An 18,202-nucleotide genomic window follows, 5' to 3' on the forward strand; every position below is an offset into this window, starting at 1 on the left:
AACGCCTCAGAAAGGTGCATGTGCAGTGTGTGTGTGTGTGTGTGTGTGTGTGTGTGTGTGTGTGTGTGTGTGTGTGTGTGTGTGTGTGTGTGTGTGTGCGTGCGTGCGTGCGTGCGTGCTGCGTGTGCGTGGTGGCCTGGTGGGAAATATATGTGTTATTATTTGTTATTATTAATTAATAATGATGTGTTCTGGGAATGTGTGGCCTTCATCATCATCATCATCATTACCATTATCATCACCACCCTCCTCCTCATCCTCCTCCAGCTGCTCTCATCATCACATCTTGGCCTAAACATGACCTTTTCTTCTTCCTCTCTTTCCAGGTTCGTCTCTCGTCTCATTGAAGCCTGGGCCAGGGGTGGGGGGGTCAGAGGTCGCCCACCCAACCTGCACTTCTCCCTCTTGCCCCTGCACCCCACCCCACCCACGCTCCCCATCCACCAAACCCTCAGCCCCTGTCACCCTGCACTGTTTCCCCCCCCAAATCTCACATACCTTTTGCTCACAAATTCACACCCCTGCCCGGCTCCATCATCCCTCAGCACCTGTTTCCTGCCTGCCAGCCTCAGCCAATCAGCAGTTAGCAGAAAAGTAACTGTTGAGCATTTCATGACGAGAGCAGATCAGTCCTTCTCCGGACACTAGTCGTCTTCTCAGATAACACCTCTCGCATCCAGGCCTCAAGATGATGTGCGAGGTGATGCCCACCATCTCAGAGGATGGGCGCGGCGGGGGAGGAGGCGGCTCGTCTTCGCCCGCTGGGGGTGGAGGAGGGATGGGCGGAGGGATGGGAGGCATGGGGGGCTACAGCAGCCGGGATCCCCGCGGTGGCGGTGGCGGTGGAGGCGGCGGTGGAGGTGGCGGCGGAAGCGATGAAGGAGGAAGCACGGGCAACCTGGAGTCGCTGATGGTGAACATGCTGACGGAGAGGGAGAGGCTGCTGGAGAGCCTGAGGGAGACCCAGGACAGTCTGGGGACGGCCCACCTGCGACTGCGAGAGCTGGGCCACGAGAAGGAGTCGCTCCAGAGGCAGCTGTCCATCGCCCTGCCACAGGTATGAAGACTGGTGGGGGAGGGTGGGAGCTGGTGACACACCTGAGAGCAAACACTGTCACACACTGATCTAAATGTTTGTAGAGACAAGAATCCAGCACCTGTCTCTGCATCCCACATTTTAGTTTGTAATCTGCATGTTAGACTAAAGGAACATTTCACCTCTGAAAGAAAAGACTCAATCACAGGCTGAAAGCTGGAAATGTCACATTAGATTCTTCCAGACAGAATCTCACAACATGTAGCCAAATGAAATGTATTGAGTGCAATATTTACATGATTATCTCTTATATGCTTGTTACTCACAATGCTGTGGGTTCACATGCACATCATAAGGCAGCATTACCACTGAGGAAAATATAGGAGAGCATTTTGGACCCAGAGCTTTTACATCTTTAACAAAGTGTCTTAAGAACATTGCTTTGTATTTAAAGCTTTAATTAGAGAAGGAAAATGATGATTACCTATCAATAGTTTGAGGGGAGGTTGAGATGAAGCAGATGAAAGTATTGGTATGAATTTGCTGTATGTTTTGTGGTTTTATCGACTTCACTAAGATTTAGATTTTATGATCGACACATGATTGTAGTTAAAGGGAAGTGTCTCTTTTATATGTGGTACTAGATTAAATTACAGTTGGAGACTGTACAGAAGTAACTCAAAATCTTGAATCTCTTCGGTGCAGAGTGAGAAAAACACAGGAAAAATGCTGTTTTTACAGTCTAAATTCACATGCCAGCGTTACATCATAGTGACTGTGAGTGAGCCAGGTTCAGTAATTACCAATCAGACAATAACAGGTTATGCACAGGTTTAAATAAGTATATCATTAAGTACCAGAATAGCAGCTTAGCTCGTTCATAATTCAGCCTTGTGAACAGTGAGTGAGCAGAAACACCAGCACCATGATGAACAGCTACACCGCTGCGAGTCGACGTCCCACATTGAAGATCTGTCTTCAGTACAAGTAAACAAGTGTTATGAGAGGAATGTGCTCTTGTACCAAAAGTACTCATAGTGAAAATGGTTCCTATCACAGTGTTGAATTATTGATGTGTGAACCTGTAAGCAGGATTTTTAATGTTGTTGCTGGTCCAGGTGGCGCTGAGTCCTTATTGTTCTGTTGGGGGAGTTTGAAGTGCAGCAACACAGATGGAAACGTCCGCGTGTCCAGTTTTGTCAGGAGAAAACGGCCCGGCCTTCTTATACTGTTTAGATAATATTGGAAAAAGTAATGTGGTGATGCTAAGATGAGGCTGCAATGTACAAAACGTGGCTAAAGTAGAAGATTTTAACTGACAATGGTGATTTTTTATTTTAATTAAACTTAAGATCTTATTCTGAAAAATAACTAGTAACATCCATTGTCTGCAAAAATAGAAAGACTTCAACTAAACTTTTTAATTTCTTAGTTTCTTCACAGCTCTGTTATATAAATATATCTTTGTCAGGCAATGGTGCTGATTCTGGATCTTTCAATAAAGCCTCTCATGTTACTGTTAGAGCCAAAACTATTAGTCAATGAATCGATTGACAAAAAAATTTGATTAACTCGTTTGTGCCAAACACATTCTGGTTAATGTAGTTCCAGCTTCTGAAAAGTGAGAATTTACTAAACTATACATATTTGAGTTTTGGTCTTTTATTTTGAAAACACTGGCAATTTGAAAACTGTCGCCTTTTGTTTCCAGGATATTATAATTATAATTTTACTGTTTATGCCTAGTGAAAGATTCATCCATTAATTGAGAAAGTAATAGGCAGATTAACTGGTAATAAGAATAAACATTAGTTGCAACTTTAATGACTATAATTACTATTATATCTGAGTCACAGAGTTAAGCATCCAACTTTCCTAAAAATATCTATTCTGAATGTATTTCCAAAATCCTGTCCAGGTCGCAGGAAATGACTTTTGTCCTTGCAAGTTTTTGTAAAACACAACCAAAACTATTCCACATGAATTTGTTTGAAAATATAAAATACTGCAAAGTAACATCAATTTATACTAATGTATCTGATAATCCAATTTCTACTTTTGCTTCACGTTGTACAAATTGACAAAGGAGATATGTCCTTCCAGGCTACCGTATTTGTTTGGATTATTCGAAAAAGAGTCACAATTTGAGAAACAAGTTTAAAAAAAAAAGACAGAACATTTTCTCATCCCGATGGTTCAAATCAGACGCTCAGCTTTGTGACTCAGACGTTAAGAAGGTAAACACATGAGAGATGATGGCAAAATGTTACCTTTGCCCCTGAAGCTCCTACGCCAATGTTATCCCACATCCCATTGGCCGAGAGCTAATCATTTTGTAATTCCACTCAACATACAAGGACTCCATCTCTATTTTCAGGCATTGTCGGACGCCTCGGGCAGCGATGATGCCTCCCTCATTGTTAGTACCTTTCTTTCTCTGTCGCCGCGGCTGAAATATCAAAATGAAATAACAGACGTGAGCAGTGCTGCACATTCTTACACATGGCAACTGGACATTAAAGGGCCATATTACCTCAGTGAGAGGGGATCAATATGGCGCACACATCTGCAGAAACACACACACACACAGATAGAGGAACACATGGAGCCCTGTGATACATTCTACAGTAGATGGGTTCACTGAGTTCGTCTGTGTGAGTAGACGTTGCCAAGAGAGAAAAATAGGAGAGAGGGATGGAGAGAGCGACAGCATGGCACAAAGAGAGAGAGAGAGAGAGAGGGTGGGAAGAAAACCTGGTGATATGAAACATACAGAGACTTACAAATCATGAACATTTGCATATTGCTGCATACTAATTAGGTGGCTTCCTGAGTCTGTTTTAGATGTTGTGTATCATGACAAGGGGGGAGATTGAAATGGGTGAAGTGGGAGAGTGGCAGGATCGAGATGGGAGAGAGTTGAAGATGAAAAAGCGCAAGAGGTGAATGCCAGCGCAGTCGGGGAGCTGAATGATTTGCATCGTGTATCTGACCAAAAACGATGGCGACGGAAAAGACACAGAGAGACAGAGAGAGAGAGAGAGAGAGGGGAGTCCAGGAAGTGTCTGATATCGGCCGTCCATCTCGCACCATCTTTTACATGAATTAATACCAGATTTATGATATCCTCTAGGCCCAGAACACGCCATCTGTACACAGCTATTCCCTCCCTCACCCCTTCCCCTTCTATCTTTTCAAATAAGCTTCCTCCTTCCTCGTCCTCCTCCCGTCCTTCCCCTCCTTTTTCAGCCCAACTGAGCACATCAGCTCAGGAGCTTGTTGCAGACCATACACGCCGTACTTTTTCTTTTAAATGCATCGGAGGATGGTGTGAGGTGAGGTTTGCCTGTTTGCTGCCGTGTGTGTTGGGTAAACTGGTCACTGTTAACACAGAGCAAAGATAACAGCAGCACCATGCATGCATCAGTGCCTAATGGCTCGTTTGCATACGCGCTTCTTTTTTTTTCTTTTCTTGAAAAACACACACATTATTCAGAGCACACGAGTCCGGGGACGGCCGTGTGTGTCACGCCACAATCACACACGAGAGAGTGGGAGGTCTAGAGAAACATTGATGGATGGATGGATGGATGGATGGATGGATGGATGGATGGATGGATGGATGGATGGATAGATGGATGGATGGATGGATGGATGGATGGATGGATGGATGGATAGATAGATAGATAGATAGATAGATAGATAGATAGATAGATAGATAGATAGATAGATAGATAGATAGATAGATAGATAGATAGATAGATAGATAGAGGCTGAAAGTGAGGCTCAGTCCAAGTTGTACTTGATAATGTCACTCATCCTCTCTTTGTTGATCTGTTGCCATGGAAACCACTGAGTTGCATTAAAAGCAACAGATTTTAATCATAACTATGGTGTAGCTAGCCGTACAATTATACGTAATTGGAGAAAATTACACAAAATCACAACAATTCAACTGGATTGCTTTGAGTTGGAAATATAAGACATTACACCACGCTGGCCTAATTCCCGTTACTCTCATGCTTGTTTAACCTCCAGGAATTTGTTTTAATGGCAGGCAAACGCACAGCCAGTCGTGGTTATTACGCAATTAAACCAATTTCAGGTGCAACACGTGCAGTAAAGCCGGTTGTTAGATTTTATATTGAGGCCCGGTTTAAGAGTCCTGGTGGCCAAGGACCACGAGCGCTGCGGTAGATATGGCAAAGGTTATACTGTATGTGCAGTCAAGCTGTGTTTTCAGTGAGTCATTTCCTCTTGCAGCCGCAGCGTAGCTGCTTTTTTGTGCATGTGCGCATGTGTTTAAAGCAATGAAATTTTGTGAGAAAGTGTGTGAGTCTCGTAATGAAATCAAGATTTGTCAAATAGTTCACTGTAGTTAATTGCACTGTGCGGGTTAACTGAATATTTTGGCAGTAAAACTTGCACTTTTGAGGTCGTTTTTTATGTTTCTGGTTCTGTGGAATAACTGGCACAAAGTTCGAAGAGGTAAACACGTTTGCAGTCCACTTTCCATGGAGTTTGGTAACAAACTTTTCAGTCACCATCACATTATTTGTTTAAGGCCCTGTGAGGCGTCATTTATCAATCACACAGGGAGAAATTAAGAAAGAGGCTGAAGAAATAAAAGATATCAATACAATGAAGACATAAGACACTGTGTTATACCCTTATTTTCCATGCCAGCTTGTTAGGAAACCCTCTACCTGTTAAACTTAAATAACGCTTCTCTCTGATGGTTTCCTGAAGACTTTCCCACTTATTGTTAGTTTTTGTGTTTTCTGGTGATTGTAGGCCAGTTACCACAGAGCTTTCATTTATCATGGCATCATTTGTTGGTTTCATTCCCTCCGAGTCAGTCAGGAAATAAAAATGTTTTACATGACACAGCGCAGCTTCAAGGCCGTGCAGAGATAAGACATGGAAACCTTCACTCCCCTGCGAGCTCCTCTGTGCCCACTTGTAAAAACCAAACAGCTAAACCAAGTTAATCCCTGCTCTCTGGAGGTGTTCTGGGACATGAAGGATGTCATCAGTGAAAGTTAAATGTTTTACTGGTATTTACTGCCTTGCTAGGTTGTTACTAATCTGTCCACCTATAAAGCCAACCAGCTAAACTCTTTCTGTAAACAGTTGAGGCAGGTTTAAGTAATGTGGGAAAGTACATTGCTTCATTACAAAATAATTTTTGGTTGTACTGAACCTTATAGCTTGATGAGTGTGTGTGAGATCAGCATGGAGATGCAGCAGCAGCAGCAGCAGCAGCATTGAGTCAATAACAGCACCCTCTTGTGACCCTGCAGGAGTTTGCAGTGCTGACCAAAGAGCTGAACCTCTGCCGGGAACAGCTGCTGGAGAGAGAGGAGGAGATAGCAGAGCTGAAGGCAGAGAGGAACAACACACGAGTCAGTACACCTCTATGTCTGTTCAACATTATGTTCTTGTGTTTATTTGGCTGTTAATTAAAGTTCAGGCATTTATCTATCCTAAAATACTTTAAAATGCACCAAAGGTACAAACGTGGTGAGGTTTTATTGTATGCGAACCACATGTGTTTTACCAGCTGCTGCTTGAACATCTGGAGTGCCTGGTGTCCCGTCATGAGCGCAGCCTGAGGATGACCGTGGTGAAGAGGCAGGCCCAATCCCCGGCCGGGGTCTCCAGCGAGGTGGAGGTCCTGAAAGCTCTCAAGTCGTTGTTCGAGCACCACAAAGCTCTCGATGAGAAGGTGCGGGAACGACTACGGGTGGCTCTGGAGCGAGTGTCGGCCCTGGAGGAAGAGCTGCAGTCTTCCTCTCAAGAGGTGAGCCCGTCTTTGCTGAGCGTACTAGTTTTTCCACAGGTTTCACTGAATCACTTCTGATGATTCTCCTCTGTGTCGTTTCAGGTTGTGTCTTTAAGGGAACAAATCAAGCGGCGGCAGCAAGGACTAGACAACGGCAAAGAGGTAATGAGATGCGTTTCATTGACAGTTCTCAGAAAATGTACAGATGCTGATGCCTCATAAAGAACCTGAAACATCCCAGTCAGCTCATGGTGGCCTGTACAAACAAATCACATTTCTCCAATCAAGCAGATATTAATTAGATATAATCTATCGTCATAAAAAATCCCGTACTGTTACTGCTTTAAATGTTCGCCCCGATCCGACATATTTCATGCATTTATCGCTCATGCGTTTCCTTAAGAGTAGCAGTGAAAATATCAACTGGCATCAGATAAGGTGAACTTCTCAACAACCCATCAAAGAGAAAAGAGTGAGGGTCAGGATGGTATAAGTAACAACACGGCCGGGAGTGGACAGGCATGCTAGCAGATCTATGAGGCTAAATGCTAATGGTTCACAATTTAATGTAAAAGGGTCATAATTGTTACTACAGTGTGTTCACCGTCTTATATGGTCCGTTAGTTCAATGAAAAGTTCAGATCACATCCTGAAAGTGGAAATGAATGTGTGTACTGTGTTTATAGCAGTTCATCCATTAGCTGAGTCGAGATATTTCACACAACACCATAAATGTGAACCTCACTGAGGCGCCACGGGAAAGGTCAGGGGATCTCACAGCAATCCATTTCATAGTCGTTGAGTTTGGATCAAAGTGGTGGACTGACAGACCAACTGAAAACACAGCTCTGCTCCCATGCAGGTGATTTCGATTAAGAGTTAGTGGAGCCCATGTAAAATCCTCAGTGCTGCATAATTTCATCCTCACTCACTTAAAGTGCATCTGGTGGACAGAGGTTTTTGCAGCTTAGGTTTATGTGCCTGCATTTGTATTGATGCAATATAACTTCCAGCCATCAGCTGGCAGCTCTGAGCACGCTTCCGACTGAGCAGCACCAGTGGATCAGTGAAGGACTTAGGCGCCATCTTGGATTTTACACAGGTTGTATTTCTTATAGAGCAAGTCGGGTGTTTGTTGCTTCACACTTGTTATTTCTCCTGATTGGCCGCAGACAAGTTCAGCTTCCCTGCAGTGAGTTCATATTTCAGTGAGTTGTTCTGTGCAATTTAATGAGAACCAAATGACTGAAGTGAGTGTGTTTTCCTTGACAACATATCTACTGTGAGTCCTGGACCTGTGCAACTTCCAACTATCATTGCATTTATGTGCAGAGAACCTTGCTCTGTAAAGTTTCTTGGTAAGTTGCACAGATCCTCCATAATTGAGATGAAAATACAGGTAAATTTGGGTGTTAAGAAAATGTAAGTAATTTCTTCCCAAATAAAGTTGAAGTAAAAAATTGTGTTTTTGAAATCCAAATGCAATGTCAGCACATGAAGTGTAACACATGAGCCAGGTGAGACTGGAAGTTATACTGATTGCTCCATTAATTAAAGTGAATCATTATCTCTCCATTCAGCGGCTTCCCAACGGACCTTCCTCCATCTTGGATGACGGAGAAATCGACAGGCAGAGGGAGGGCGAGATCGAGCGACAGAGGTCAGAGCTGGGGCAACTGAAGGAGAGACTGGCCCTCATGTGCCGACAGGTACCTGATTCAGAGACACTCCTATGGTCTAATGCTTTCACCAAAAAAAAAAACAAAATATGGCAAGCAAACCTAAAGGGGCGTGTGCTCGCTCTGCCTCATATCTTCATATCTCTCCACCTCCCGTCAGGTCGGGGAGATAGAGGAGCAGCTGACGTCGGCTAGGAGGGAGCTGGCCCGATCGGAGGAGACCAACCAGAAACTACAGAGGGACGTGAAGGAGGTGAGCGTCGCCGAGACACTACGCGTGTCTGTCACACAGGCAAAGAGAGTCTATTTTGCTCATAGTCACAGAAATATGTAACAGTTTGCTATGGTAACAAAGTCATTTGCCTACTTGGCAGTGGCTGCTGCTACTGTACGCACAAGAGCCTCTACGCTGTAGCCATGGTGACGGTGCCATTGGTGGAGCTGCAGGCGTTTTCACATGGATGCGGCGCTGTTAATCAGTCAGTGCTCTGGTAGCTGACTGAAAGGCGTGTGAAGCATTTTGGGACGAGAGTCAGTCAAGCCAGTATTTCTCCCTTTGTGTCTTCTCCACTCCTAACTGCTTCAACTCACTCGCTGCTCTTCTACCCCCCCCCCCCCGTCTCTCTTGAACTTGTGCAACTGCAATTGGCGCGTCTGAAAACTGTCAACAACAACTACTAACCAGCCATTATCATTCTTCAGCTAATATCTTGTCAGGCCCAGTAAATTCCCTTTGATCAACACCTACTTATAAACTTGACATTTGCCCTCTCACACTTTCTCTGTCTGGGCTTCTTTCCTTTTTATTCCTGTGTCGAAATCTTAACCTACAGTCTTTTTTCTTTTAAATCTGCCAGGCACTTTGTCAAAGGGAAGACATGGAGGAGAGAATCACCACATTAGAACGCAGGTTTGTTTTTTTTTTTTCTTCCTGTGTCCATGAACTCTCAGAGATTTGTCTTCCTTCAAACTATGCTCCGCTCACTGCTCTGTCCGTCCATCCGTCCGTCCGTCTGCCGTTTTCGTTCCGGTTTGCAGGTACCTGAGCGCCCAGAGGGAGGCAACGTCTCTCCACGACATAAAAGATAAACTGGAGAACGAGTTGGCCAGCAAAGAGTCCCTCCACAGACAGGTGAGACGTCTCTTTCATCCCCTTGTGTGTCCGTGTTTCTGCAGTTGATTGGCACCTTGGCCATGTTTCACGTTGGCACACAGAGCGGTATCATCAGTCACCGGTTTAATCATGTCTGCTGCCCTCGGCAATCTTCACTCGCGCTCGGGAGTTTTACCTCCACTCCCTTTCATCCTGTCTTCCTGCAGAGCGAGGAGAAGAACCGGCAGCTTCAGGAGCGTCTAGACGATGCCAAACAGAAACTGCAGCAAACTCTGCAGAGGGCCGAGACGCTGCCTGAGATCGAGGCCCAGCTCGCCCAGAGAGTGGCAGCACTCAACAAGGTGTGTGTGTGTGTGTGTGTGTGTGTGTGTGTGTGTGTGTGTGTGTGTGTGTGTGTGTGTGTGTGTGTGTGTGTGTGTGTGTGTGTGTGTGTGTTTACCTGCAGCCATAACCACCACTGTTTATGTTTTGCGATTTGTTTTTTTAAGTCATCTGAGAGGTTTTGGAAAAGTGTCACACCTGTTCATCCCTGTCTAGAAATAATAATAATTGTTTTCACAAAACAGCCACAGTATGTGCTAATGTTTGCTTGTGGGAATACGCTCTCATTCAGGTGTGCGAGCTTCCGTGTCTGTGTGTGTTTATACATGAATGAAACAAAACACAAGATGTCAAATGACAGATGAATGCCAAATATTTTCGTCGAGCAGTGCCAGTAATTCAAAAGGAAAACGTCTAAGATGAAACCCAGCTCAGGCCACAGACTCAGCGCAGCTATTCGATCCTTGGGCGATCTGCACGTTAAGAACTGCACGCCACTCGCATTCTTTATGACTTTAATTGCTCGTGCATTCCTGTAAACTCAGATTAATGCCCCGCGAGACGCAGGCACCCAAACTTTGCTGTAAACTGTGATCTACACAGGCATGTAACTAATTGGTAGACTCAGTCAACAAGCTGCTTCCTTTGTGTTAATTTGTATTAGTGTCACAACATGGTTTCATGCTGTAACCCCTGCTCCCCTCCTCTCCCCTCCTCTCCGATCATTCAGGCGGAGGAGCGTCATGGTAACTTCGAGGAGCGACTGCGACAGATGGAGGCGCAACTGGAGGAGAAGAACCAGGAGCTACAGAGAGTGAGTCATGCTTGCCTTTCCATCTCTCTTTCTCCTTCTCTGTTTTCATCCTCCCCCTCGTTCCTCTTTGTCAGGCTTTACGCAGCACAAAGGCGCACTAATTTTCTAAACCCTCTATTTGACCGTGCACATGCCAGATAGAAATCTTTGTCTCTCGCTCTCAGTCAAGCAGAATACTTGTTATTAACTCTCCTCCCACTCTTCCTCCTCTCCTTCCTCGCACTCACTTTTTCTCTTTCTTCTTTCTTTCTCTCTCTCTCTCTCTCTCTCTGTTGTCACCCGTGTCGCTCTCTCCCCCTCAGGCGAGGCAGAGGGAGAGGATGAACGATGAACACAACAAGCGCCTCTCCGACACGGTGGACAAGCTCCTGTCTGAGTCCAACGAGAGGCTGCAGCTCCATCTGAAGGAGAGGATGGCCGCCCTGGAAGAAAAGGTGACGGGCTCAAAGTCTTCATTTGATTCAGCACCTGGTTGAACTGCATCAGAGCGAGGTCACTTCCTGCCCTCCAGGAAGTGCATTCCAGGCAATCTTACAACTTCCAAGCAGCAGTGAACGCTACATCCAGAAACAGATGCATTCATCAACATCAGATCCTTTCCTCTCTCTCGTCTCGTTTTTTTATCATTGGGCCTCTTCTTTTTTTTCTTTTTTTTTTTCTTTTTATTTAAACTATTTCTAAAAAGTGGGTAAATCATCAATAATACAAAAAAACATCTGATTTTAAAAAACACAATTTAGAGCACAAACGCAATGACTGTGAAGATTCATCCAGGTCATAGTTATCAAGAAGGGCGACTGGACGTTTCACCTCTTTCACACCCAAGAGGCTTCTTCGCTGAAGATCTGATTCAACCCCTCTTGGATACTTGACAGTTCAAGGTTTTTTCTACCTTACTTTCTCTGGGACACAGTCAGCACCTTATTTGTCCTATATCACTATTTTATTTATCACTTTGCACTCTCTATTACAGGAAGCATTTTCTGAGAAGTCAGCATCATAAAAGAAGCGTATTTACTGTGAACTGCTGTGATTATGATCCTTTCGCAGCAGGAAAAATAACTTGAAAGCGTAGACACATAAAATCTGGGTGAAAATGGATTTAAAGCGACGAGCTCCTTTTTGAAAAAGTGGTTAAAAACTGAAAATGATTAGCCTTAGTTATCGTTTTGTTTACAGTGCAACACAGGGAAGTTTTTTTTTTCTCCCACTTTTAAAAGATACTCCTTTGCGCTATCACTACGTCTGCTAGCTCACTAGGTTTATATAAAACAGGGAACACTTAAACTGATCCTGCTGGATTTTTAACGCAACTTTAACAGATATTTATTGAGTGTTTTTTAATTATTTGAATTGAATAGTGTAAAGTCCAATCCAATCCAGCTTTATTTATAAAGCACTTTAAAAAAAACACCAGAAGGTACCAAAGTGCTGTACATGATAAAATTATAAACACAAGATAAATTAAAAGACATAAAACATCAATAAAAACAGATATATAATAAGAGAAAACAATAAAATAACATAAAATAAGATAAAAAAATAAAATAAAATCACATTTTACGGGGTGTCAAAGGCCATGGAAAAGAGATGGGTCTTAAGAAGGGATTTAAAAACAGACAAGGAAGACGCCTGTCTAATGTGCAGAGACAGATCGTTCCACATTTTAGGGGCTGCCACAGCGAAAGCACGGTCCCCTCTGAGCTTGCGCTTCGTTTTTGGCACCCTCAGGAGCAGCTGATCAGCTGACCTGAGAGAGCGGGTGGGTGAATATGGGTGCAGCAATTCAGAGAGGTAGGGAGGGGCGAGACCATTGAGAGATTTTAAAATGAATCCTAAAATGTATGGGCAACCAGTGAAGTGAGGCTAACGTGGGGGAAATGTGGTCATATTTGCGTGTGCCAGTTAAAAGACGTGCAGCAGCATTTTGTACCATCTGGAGACGGTTGATGGAGGAACCACTAACCCCCACATAAAGTGCATTGCAGTAATCCAGCCATGTGGTGACAAAGGCGTGGATTACTGTCTCAAAGTGCTGCTTTGAAAGAATTGGCTTTATTTTGGCCAGCTGCCTCAACTGGTAATAATAACTTGACTTCACAACTGTCTTGATCTGATTGTCAAGTCTGAGGTCTGAGTCCACCCTAACTCCCAAGTTAGTGACGTTGGATTTTAGGTATTGTATCACACACTGGTTCAGATTAGTCATCTGAACCACCTCATGGTCATGTTCTGTGCGTAGTTTACTCATGTCCTCTTACAACTGACGCCTCGTTTGCAAACCTTCCTGTCACAACCTCATTTGGAGAAAAGTGTTTTTATTTTTATATTCTTCCCCCCCTGCAGAATGCTCTGTCTGAGGAACTGTCTAACATGAAGAAACTCCAGGATGATCTCTTAGCAAACAAGGTGACTGCCTCTTCATTCGTAGCTGAAGCAGGTCAATGCGCTGTGTGTTACTTTTTCTCACCGACTCTGTCTCGTTTTCTACTCCCAGGACCAACTGATAGCGGAGCTGGAGAGGCTTCAGCTGGAGTTAGATCAGCTGAGAGCGAGACCCGGGGGCTCTTATTCCAGGTAGGAGCCATTCAATCATCAGCGCCATAGAAAAAGAGCGAAACCCGAACCGTTATTCTGAGTCTCGGGGCGCGGCTTTGCCCGACTGTAAAGATGCCAGTGATGTGTCTGCTATCTTGTCAGACACTGTAGATGAATCACTTCATGCTGGAGGTGTACAACACTGTCAGCACTCACAGGGAACACATTCAGTTGCTGGTTGCACAAACACACACGCATGATCGTGCATCATCACACCTGACTATGTCCATCTGCAAACCTGATCTGGGAACATAATTCACTTTAACATTTCTAGTTTTCTTCATATATCATGTTCCTTTTATTGTTTTATAGTGGATGTAGTATATTCTGTTTTTTTTTAAGTGATTTCTTACTTCATTCTTCTTTCATATAATCTTCACGTCTACTCCACATATATCACTTTTGGAATTGGCACGTGTGTAATGTTTTCATCCCTCGCCTTGTTCGCTGTATGTTTTTCTTTGTTCTACCATCTTACTGTCAAAATCTTCTTCCCCTTGCAGGGATACTTACCGTTTTATCTTATCTCATGTCATCTTATCTTTCCTTCTATCTCCCCAGTCGCTCTCTGCCAGGTAGCGCTCTGGAGTTGAGGTATTCTCACGGGGGTGGGGGTGGGGGCGGGTCCCTCCCAGCAGGTTCCACCACTCACCTGGATCCCTTTGGTAACGCCTCCACTGGGGGTGTGGTCAGGCGAAGTCACCGGGCCCGTTGGAGCTCTGCACGAGAGGACGCGACCAAAGTGAGAATCGATCCCATTCTACCCACACCTGACTCAACACGTGACGTTACTATTGACGGCACTTGATGCCTCTTAAAAGCAGCAGTTCATCAATACTTGTTACATTTCTGTTACATACTAAATATCTGCAATCTTCTGTCTTAACGTCAAATCTGTTCCATCAGGCTTTAACTCAGTAGAATCAGTTTTATTGTTTGTTTTCACCTGAAAATAAATCTGCCTTTCTCACATTTCTTAATAAAGTGAGAGGGAGTAAAAGAGGCCTAAGAATGAGAAAAAAATCTAAATGAGGTTGGTATCAAGTTTAGTCAAGTTTGGACCAATTCACTCCACCTGTTACTTTCAGGTTGATGACATCATATTTATCCTGATCTCCTAGGGCTGTTTTATTAAAGAAAAACATAAAACATCGTATTTATTCGCTGAAACCTAACCTTTCAAAACTCATCTTCAAGATTTGGATTAATATCCTGCTAACAGCTCTGTGAGGCTGGCAATATTTGCTAATTAGCACTAAATACAAATTACACCTGAGGGTGATGGGAATGTCGTTAGTTTTGAAGGTATTTGGTCATAAACTAAAGCAGTGGACGATTGTTGATATTCTGACCTGATGATGGCGCTAGAGGAAAAGTCAGAGGATCACCAAAGTCGTTACAGTTCATCCTGAGGGGGGAGTGAATGTCTGTACCAGATTTCATACTAATCCATCCAGTAGTTGTTGACATTCATTGTGAAGATCATGGCGATCAGTGAGACTCTTCCTCTGGGGACCATGAATTCTGAATCCATCCAGTCCTTCCAGATCTCTGAGTCTGGACCGAAACGGTGGAGCCACTGATGAACCAGACATTGCCATCCTCAAAGCCTTGGTGCTAGCAGGGCTAAAGAATGTGTTTAGTGTTGAAACGAAGGTGAATGATTTATGAAGTATTTGTGAATGGGATCAGCTGATCAGTGGGTATTAAGTCTTCTATTCTTGCTCTCTGTGTATAGTACCCAGACTGGGAGAGCGGGGGCCTGCTGGGGACCGGGTTCGAGCCCGGCGTCGATGTTGGCTGCTCCGATGATGAAGACGACGGGGATCCTCGGTTTGGCTCCGAGCTGCTGTCCCCCAGCGGACAGACGGACGTGCAGACGCTGGCCATCATGCTGCAGGAACAGCTGGAGGCCATCAATAAGGAGATCAAGTAAGGGAGGGCGGCAGTAACTCAACAGCTGGGAGGGAGGGAGGGAGGGAAACACCTCTCTACATACTGCAGTCTGACACAACACCACCACATGCTACAGCCTCAACAATAAATACATCAACACCTCTCTGACACTGTTAGAACAACAGCTGCAGTGGTGGATGTCCGCAGATCAGCAGGTCGACCTCCTCCTTTAAGTCTGTCCTGATCTGTTCAGAGCTAGCGTTTCGGCTTAATCGTATCATCCAAATGTTTCACTCCTCTCCCTCCTCTTTTCTCTCACTCCAGACTGATCCAGGAGGAGAAGGAGAACACCGAGTTGCGGGCCGAGGAGATCGAGAGCCGGGTCAGCGTGGCTTTGGACAGTCCGCCCATCCCTCCGACCTCCCTGGGGAGAGACAGCACAGGACGGGGTTTCATCCCCTCGTCCATCACATCATCCACCCTGGCCTCCCCCTCTCCCCCCAGCTCTGGACACTCCACCCCTCGCCTGCCTCACTCCCCCGCCCGCGAGACTGATAGACAGGTATCGCTGGAATGTAGAGATGAACTTCGATACTGGTCTGTGTCTCTTTTTTGTTCTTTTTTTTTGTTCTGTCCAGCTCGTCTAGACAGTGAGTCATGTAAATAAAGTATTAGTAAATCATGCAGACGGGGTCAGAGAAGTTCAGTTATTCTTCAGCAGCACGTTAGACTGGCCAAGACTGATTGAAGTAACTTGTAGGGTGGTATGATAGTTGGTGCCAGACACTGTGGTTCCAGTATTTCAACAGTGGGCGGCTGAATTACAAAAGATGTTGCAATAAAGAAAAAAACATGCTGTCATTTGTGATTATGAAAGTGATAATGTTGATGTTCAAAGAAGTGTTCAAGCTATGAAGCTCAGAAAACTCCTGACAGACAACAGAAGCAGGAAACCTGACTCACCCCAATCCTGTTGAAATCAGGGCGGTGAGGGTAAAGTTGGGGTCCGGTCACTAAAAGTTAGACAGCAGAGAAGCTGGTAGAAGGTCGTCTGCTCTGTCAAGTCGCACTCTCTATTCACAGGGTACAAATAAGGAGTAAAAAGCATAAATTAAAAGATCCAGGAGTATTATCAGGAGTAATAACAGTTTCTTGGCTTACACTGGAGTCTGTAGTACCTAAATATAATATGAGGCTTTAGCCAGTAGTCGGCAAGACTGCAGCACCACTCTTATTTTCTGTGGCAATGGATTCATTGTTTCGTTTAGGAAATGTCAGAAAATCTTTATTCCCTAAAGCCTATTTAAATGTCTGACCACCAGTCAAAAATCCAAAAAGTTTACTATCATAGAAAATATCCATATTTGGACCTGTGAATTTTTGCATTTAATTAGCTGTCAAAATTGTTGCCAATTCATTTTCTGTCAGTCAACTAAGTGATTAGGTAGCTTAGCTTAGCACAAAGCATTACCTTCCCGAAGTCTCACTGATTTCCTGGTAACTGCAGTCCAGGTCATGACTCAGGTGTCCTGGAGGAGCGTTACCATCCAAGCTGCATAACATGAGAAATACTTATTCCTTTTTTACACATCCTGTTCCAGAACAACAAAGATGATGATCGGTCCCTCGCTCTTCTTGACTCTACGCCTCCTCCCACGCCTCGTGCGCTTCGATTGGACAGGATGACCCTCACCCACCCAGGCGCGATGCTCGACGACCCCCGGGAGTTTCGCAGGTAAGGAAGCCACACACTAGATATGTCGGCATTGTTTTCTGATAAGCCACAAATTATAATTAATGTAACAAATGAACGGCTTTATCAATGGTTATAACATTACTTACTAATGCTTAATAGGTCAGTTAATAAGAATAGCTTTTGGGGCTGCAGGACATCTGGACCAAAATCCATTAATAAATTGCTTATTAGTATTTATAAGTGCAGACTTTACGGATTATTGTAGAACCTTTTATTAATGATTATTAACAGCCATGTTAGTACTAAGACATCTGATTTAAACTGGGCACAAAAACAGCTCTTACCATCCACATTTCACATGTACTGTATTCCTCTGTATTCCATTTGTACTATTTACTGTATATCTCTATGTATAAGTTAATAAATGGTTGGAAGGTTTTTTAAAGGTTAACAAGTTTATAAATGGATTTTGGTCCAGGTGTTCTGCTGCATTTTTTCCAGAAGGCCATTGGAGAGGTCTCCCCACTGAATTAAAGAGCTAGTAGGGATTTTTCCACAACCTGGCAACCCAAAAGTTGTTCTTATTATTGGCATATAGCTAAATAATGCATTAACCCTTAATAAATCCATACATTTTTTTAAACTTATAAATCCGTTATAAATGGTGCATAATCAGAAAGTGGTACATACATAATCAATGGGATGCTTTTAGTGTGTAATTAGCTTTTTCCCCTTAGTGATTCCCTTTATCTCCTCCAGTCTCTCGGCAGATGGCAGCAGCTCCAACAGCAGCCAAGATTCCCTCCACAAGTCCAGTAAGAAGAAAAGCATAAAGTCCTCCATCGGTCGGCTTTTTGGAAAGAAGGAGAAAGGGAGGATGGGCCAGCCCGGGCGGGATGGATCTGCGTCTCTTGGTAAACAGATGGAGGATAAGGGGGAGATAACACTGACTGTATATGAGTCTGTCAGTATTTTCATTTAAACATTTTTGAGGTGGTCTGCCTCAGTGACTCGAGGTATTCATATCTGTCTTATCTTTTATTCTTGTGACCTTTGACCTTCCTTTGACCAGCATCTACGCCCTCTGAGGACCTGGCCTCTGGGGACCCTATGGGGATGAACAAAACTGGGACCCTGGGTCCAGCAGATAAAGACCGCCGCAGCAAGAAGAAGTCAGTGTCAGGACAAGATGTCCCCTGATTTTATTTGAACATAATTCTCATGTCCTTTCACCATAAAAGCACCAAATAATGCTTCCCATTC

The 18,202-nt window shown here is 44.1% G+C and overlaps 1 protein-coding gene across 1 annotated transcript in view; it reads left to right on the forward strand.

Annotated features, from left to right (window-relative positions):
- ppfia3 (PTPRF interacting protein alpha 3) overlaps positions 1-18,202 on the forward strand; it is a 31,072-nt gene that overhangs the window by 1,039 nt on the left and 11,831 nt on the right. Inside the window, exons 2-20 of the mRNA XM_056401451.1 lie at positions 327-1,057; positions 6,340-6,441; positions 6,600-6,839; positions 6,924-6,983; positions 8,402-8,530; positions 8,661-8,753; positions 9,358-9,410; positions 9,539-9,632; positions 9,821-9,955; positions 10,666-10,749; positions 11,052-11,183; positions 13,096-13,158; positions 13,247-13,326; positions 13,909-14,089; positions 15,086-15,279; positions 15,568-15,805; positions 16,845-16,978; positions 17,699-17,853; positions 18,012-18,111. Of these exons, the coding sequence (XP_056257426.1) occupies positions 689-1,057; positions 6,340-6,441; positions 6,600-6,839; positions 6,924-6,983; positions 8,402-8,530; positions 8,661-8,753; positions 9,358-9,410; positions 9,539-9,632; positions 9,821-9,955; positions 10,666-10,749; positions 11,052-11,183; positions 13,096-13,158; positions 13,247-13,326; positions 13,909-14,089; positions 15,086-15,279; positions 15,568-15,805; positions 16,845-16,978; positions 17,699-17,853; positions 18,012-18,111 (2,636 nt within the window). The 5' untranslated portion in view covers positions 327-688. The remainder of the gene's footprint in view (positions 1-326; positions 1,058-6,339; positions 6,442-6,599; positions 6,840-6,923; positions 6,984-8,401; positions 8,531-8,660; positions 8,754-9,357; positions 9,411-9,538; positions 9,633-9,820; positions 9,956-10,665; positions 10,750-11,051; positions 11,184-13,095; positions 13,159-13,246; positions 13,327-13,908; positions 14,090-15,085; positions 15,280-15,567; positions 15,806-16,844; positions 16,979-17,698; positions 17,854-18,011; positions 18,112-18,202) is intronic.

This window comes from Seriola aureovittata, chromosome 17 (genome assembly GCF_021018895.1).
Source record: "Seriola aureovittata isolate HTS-2021-v1 ecotype China chromosome 17, ASM2101889v1, whole genome shotgun sequence".
NCBI lineage: Eukaryota > Metazoa > Chordata > Actinopteri > Carangiformes > Carangidae > Seriola > Seriola aureovittata.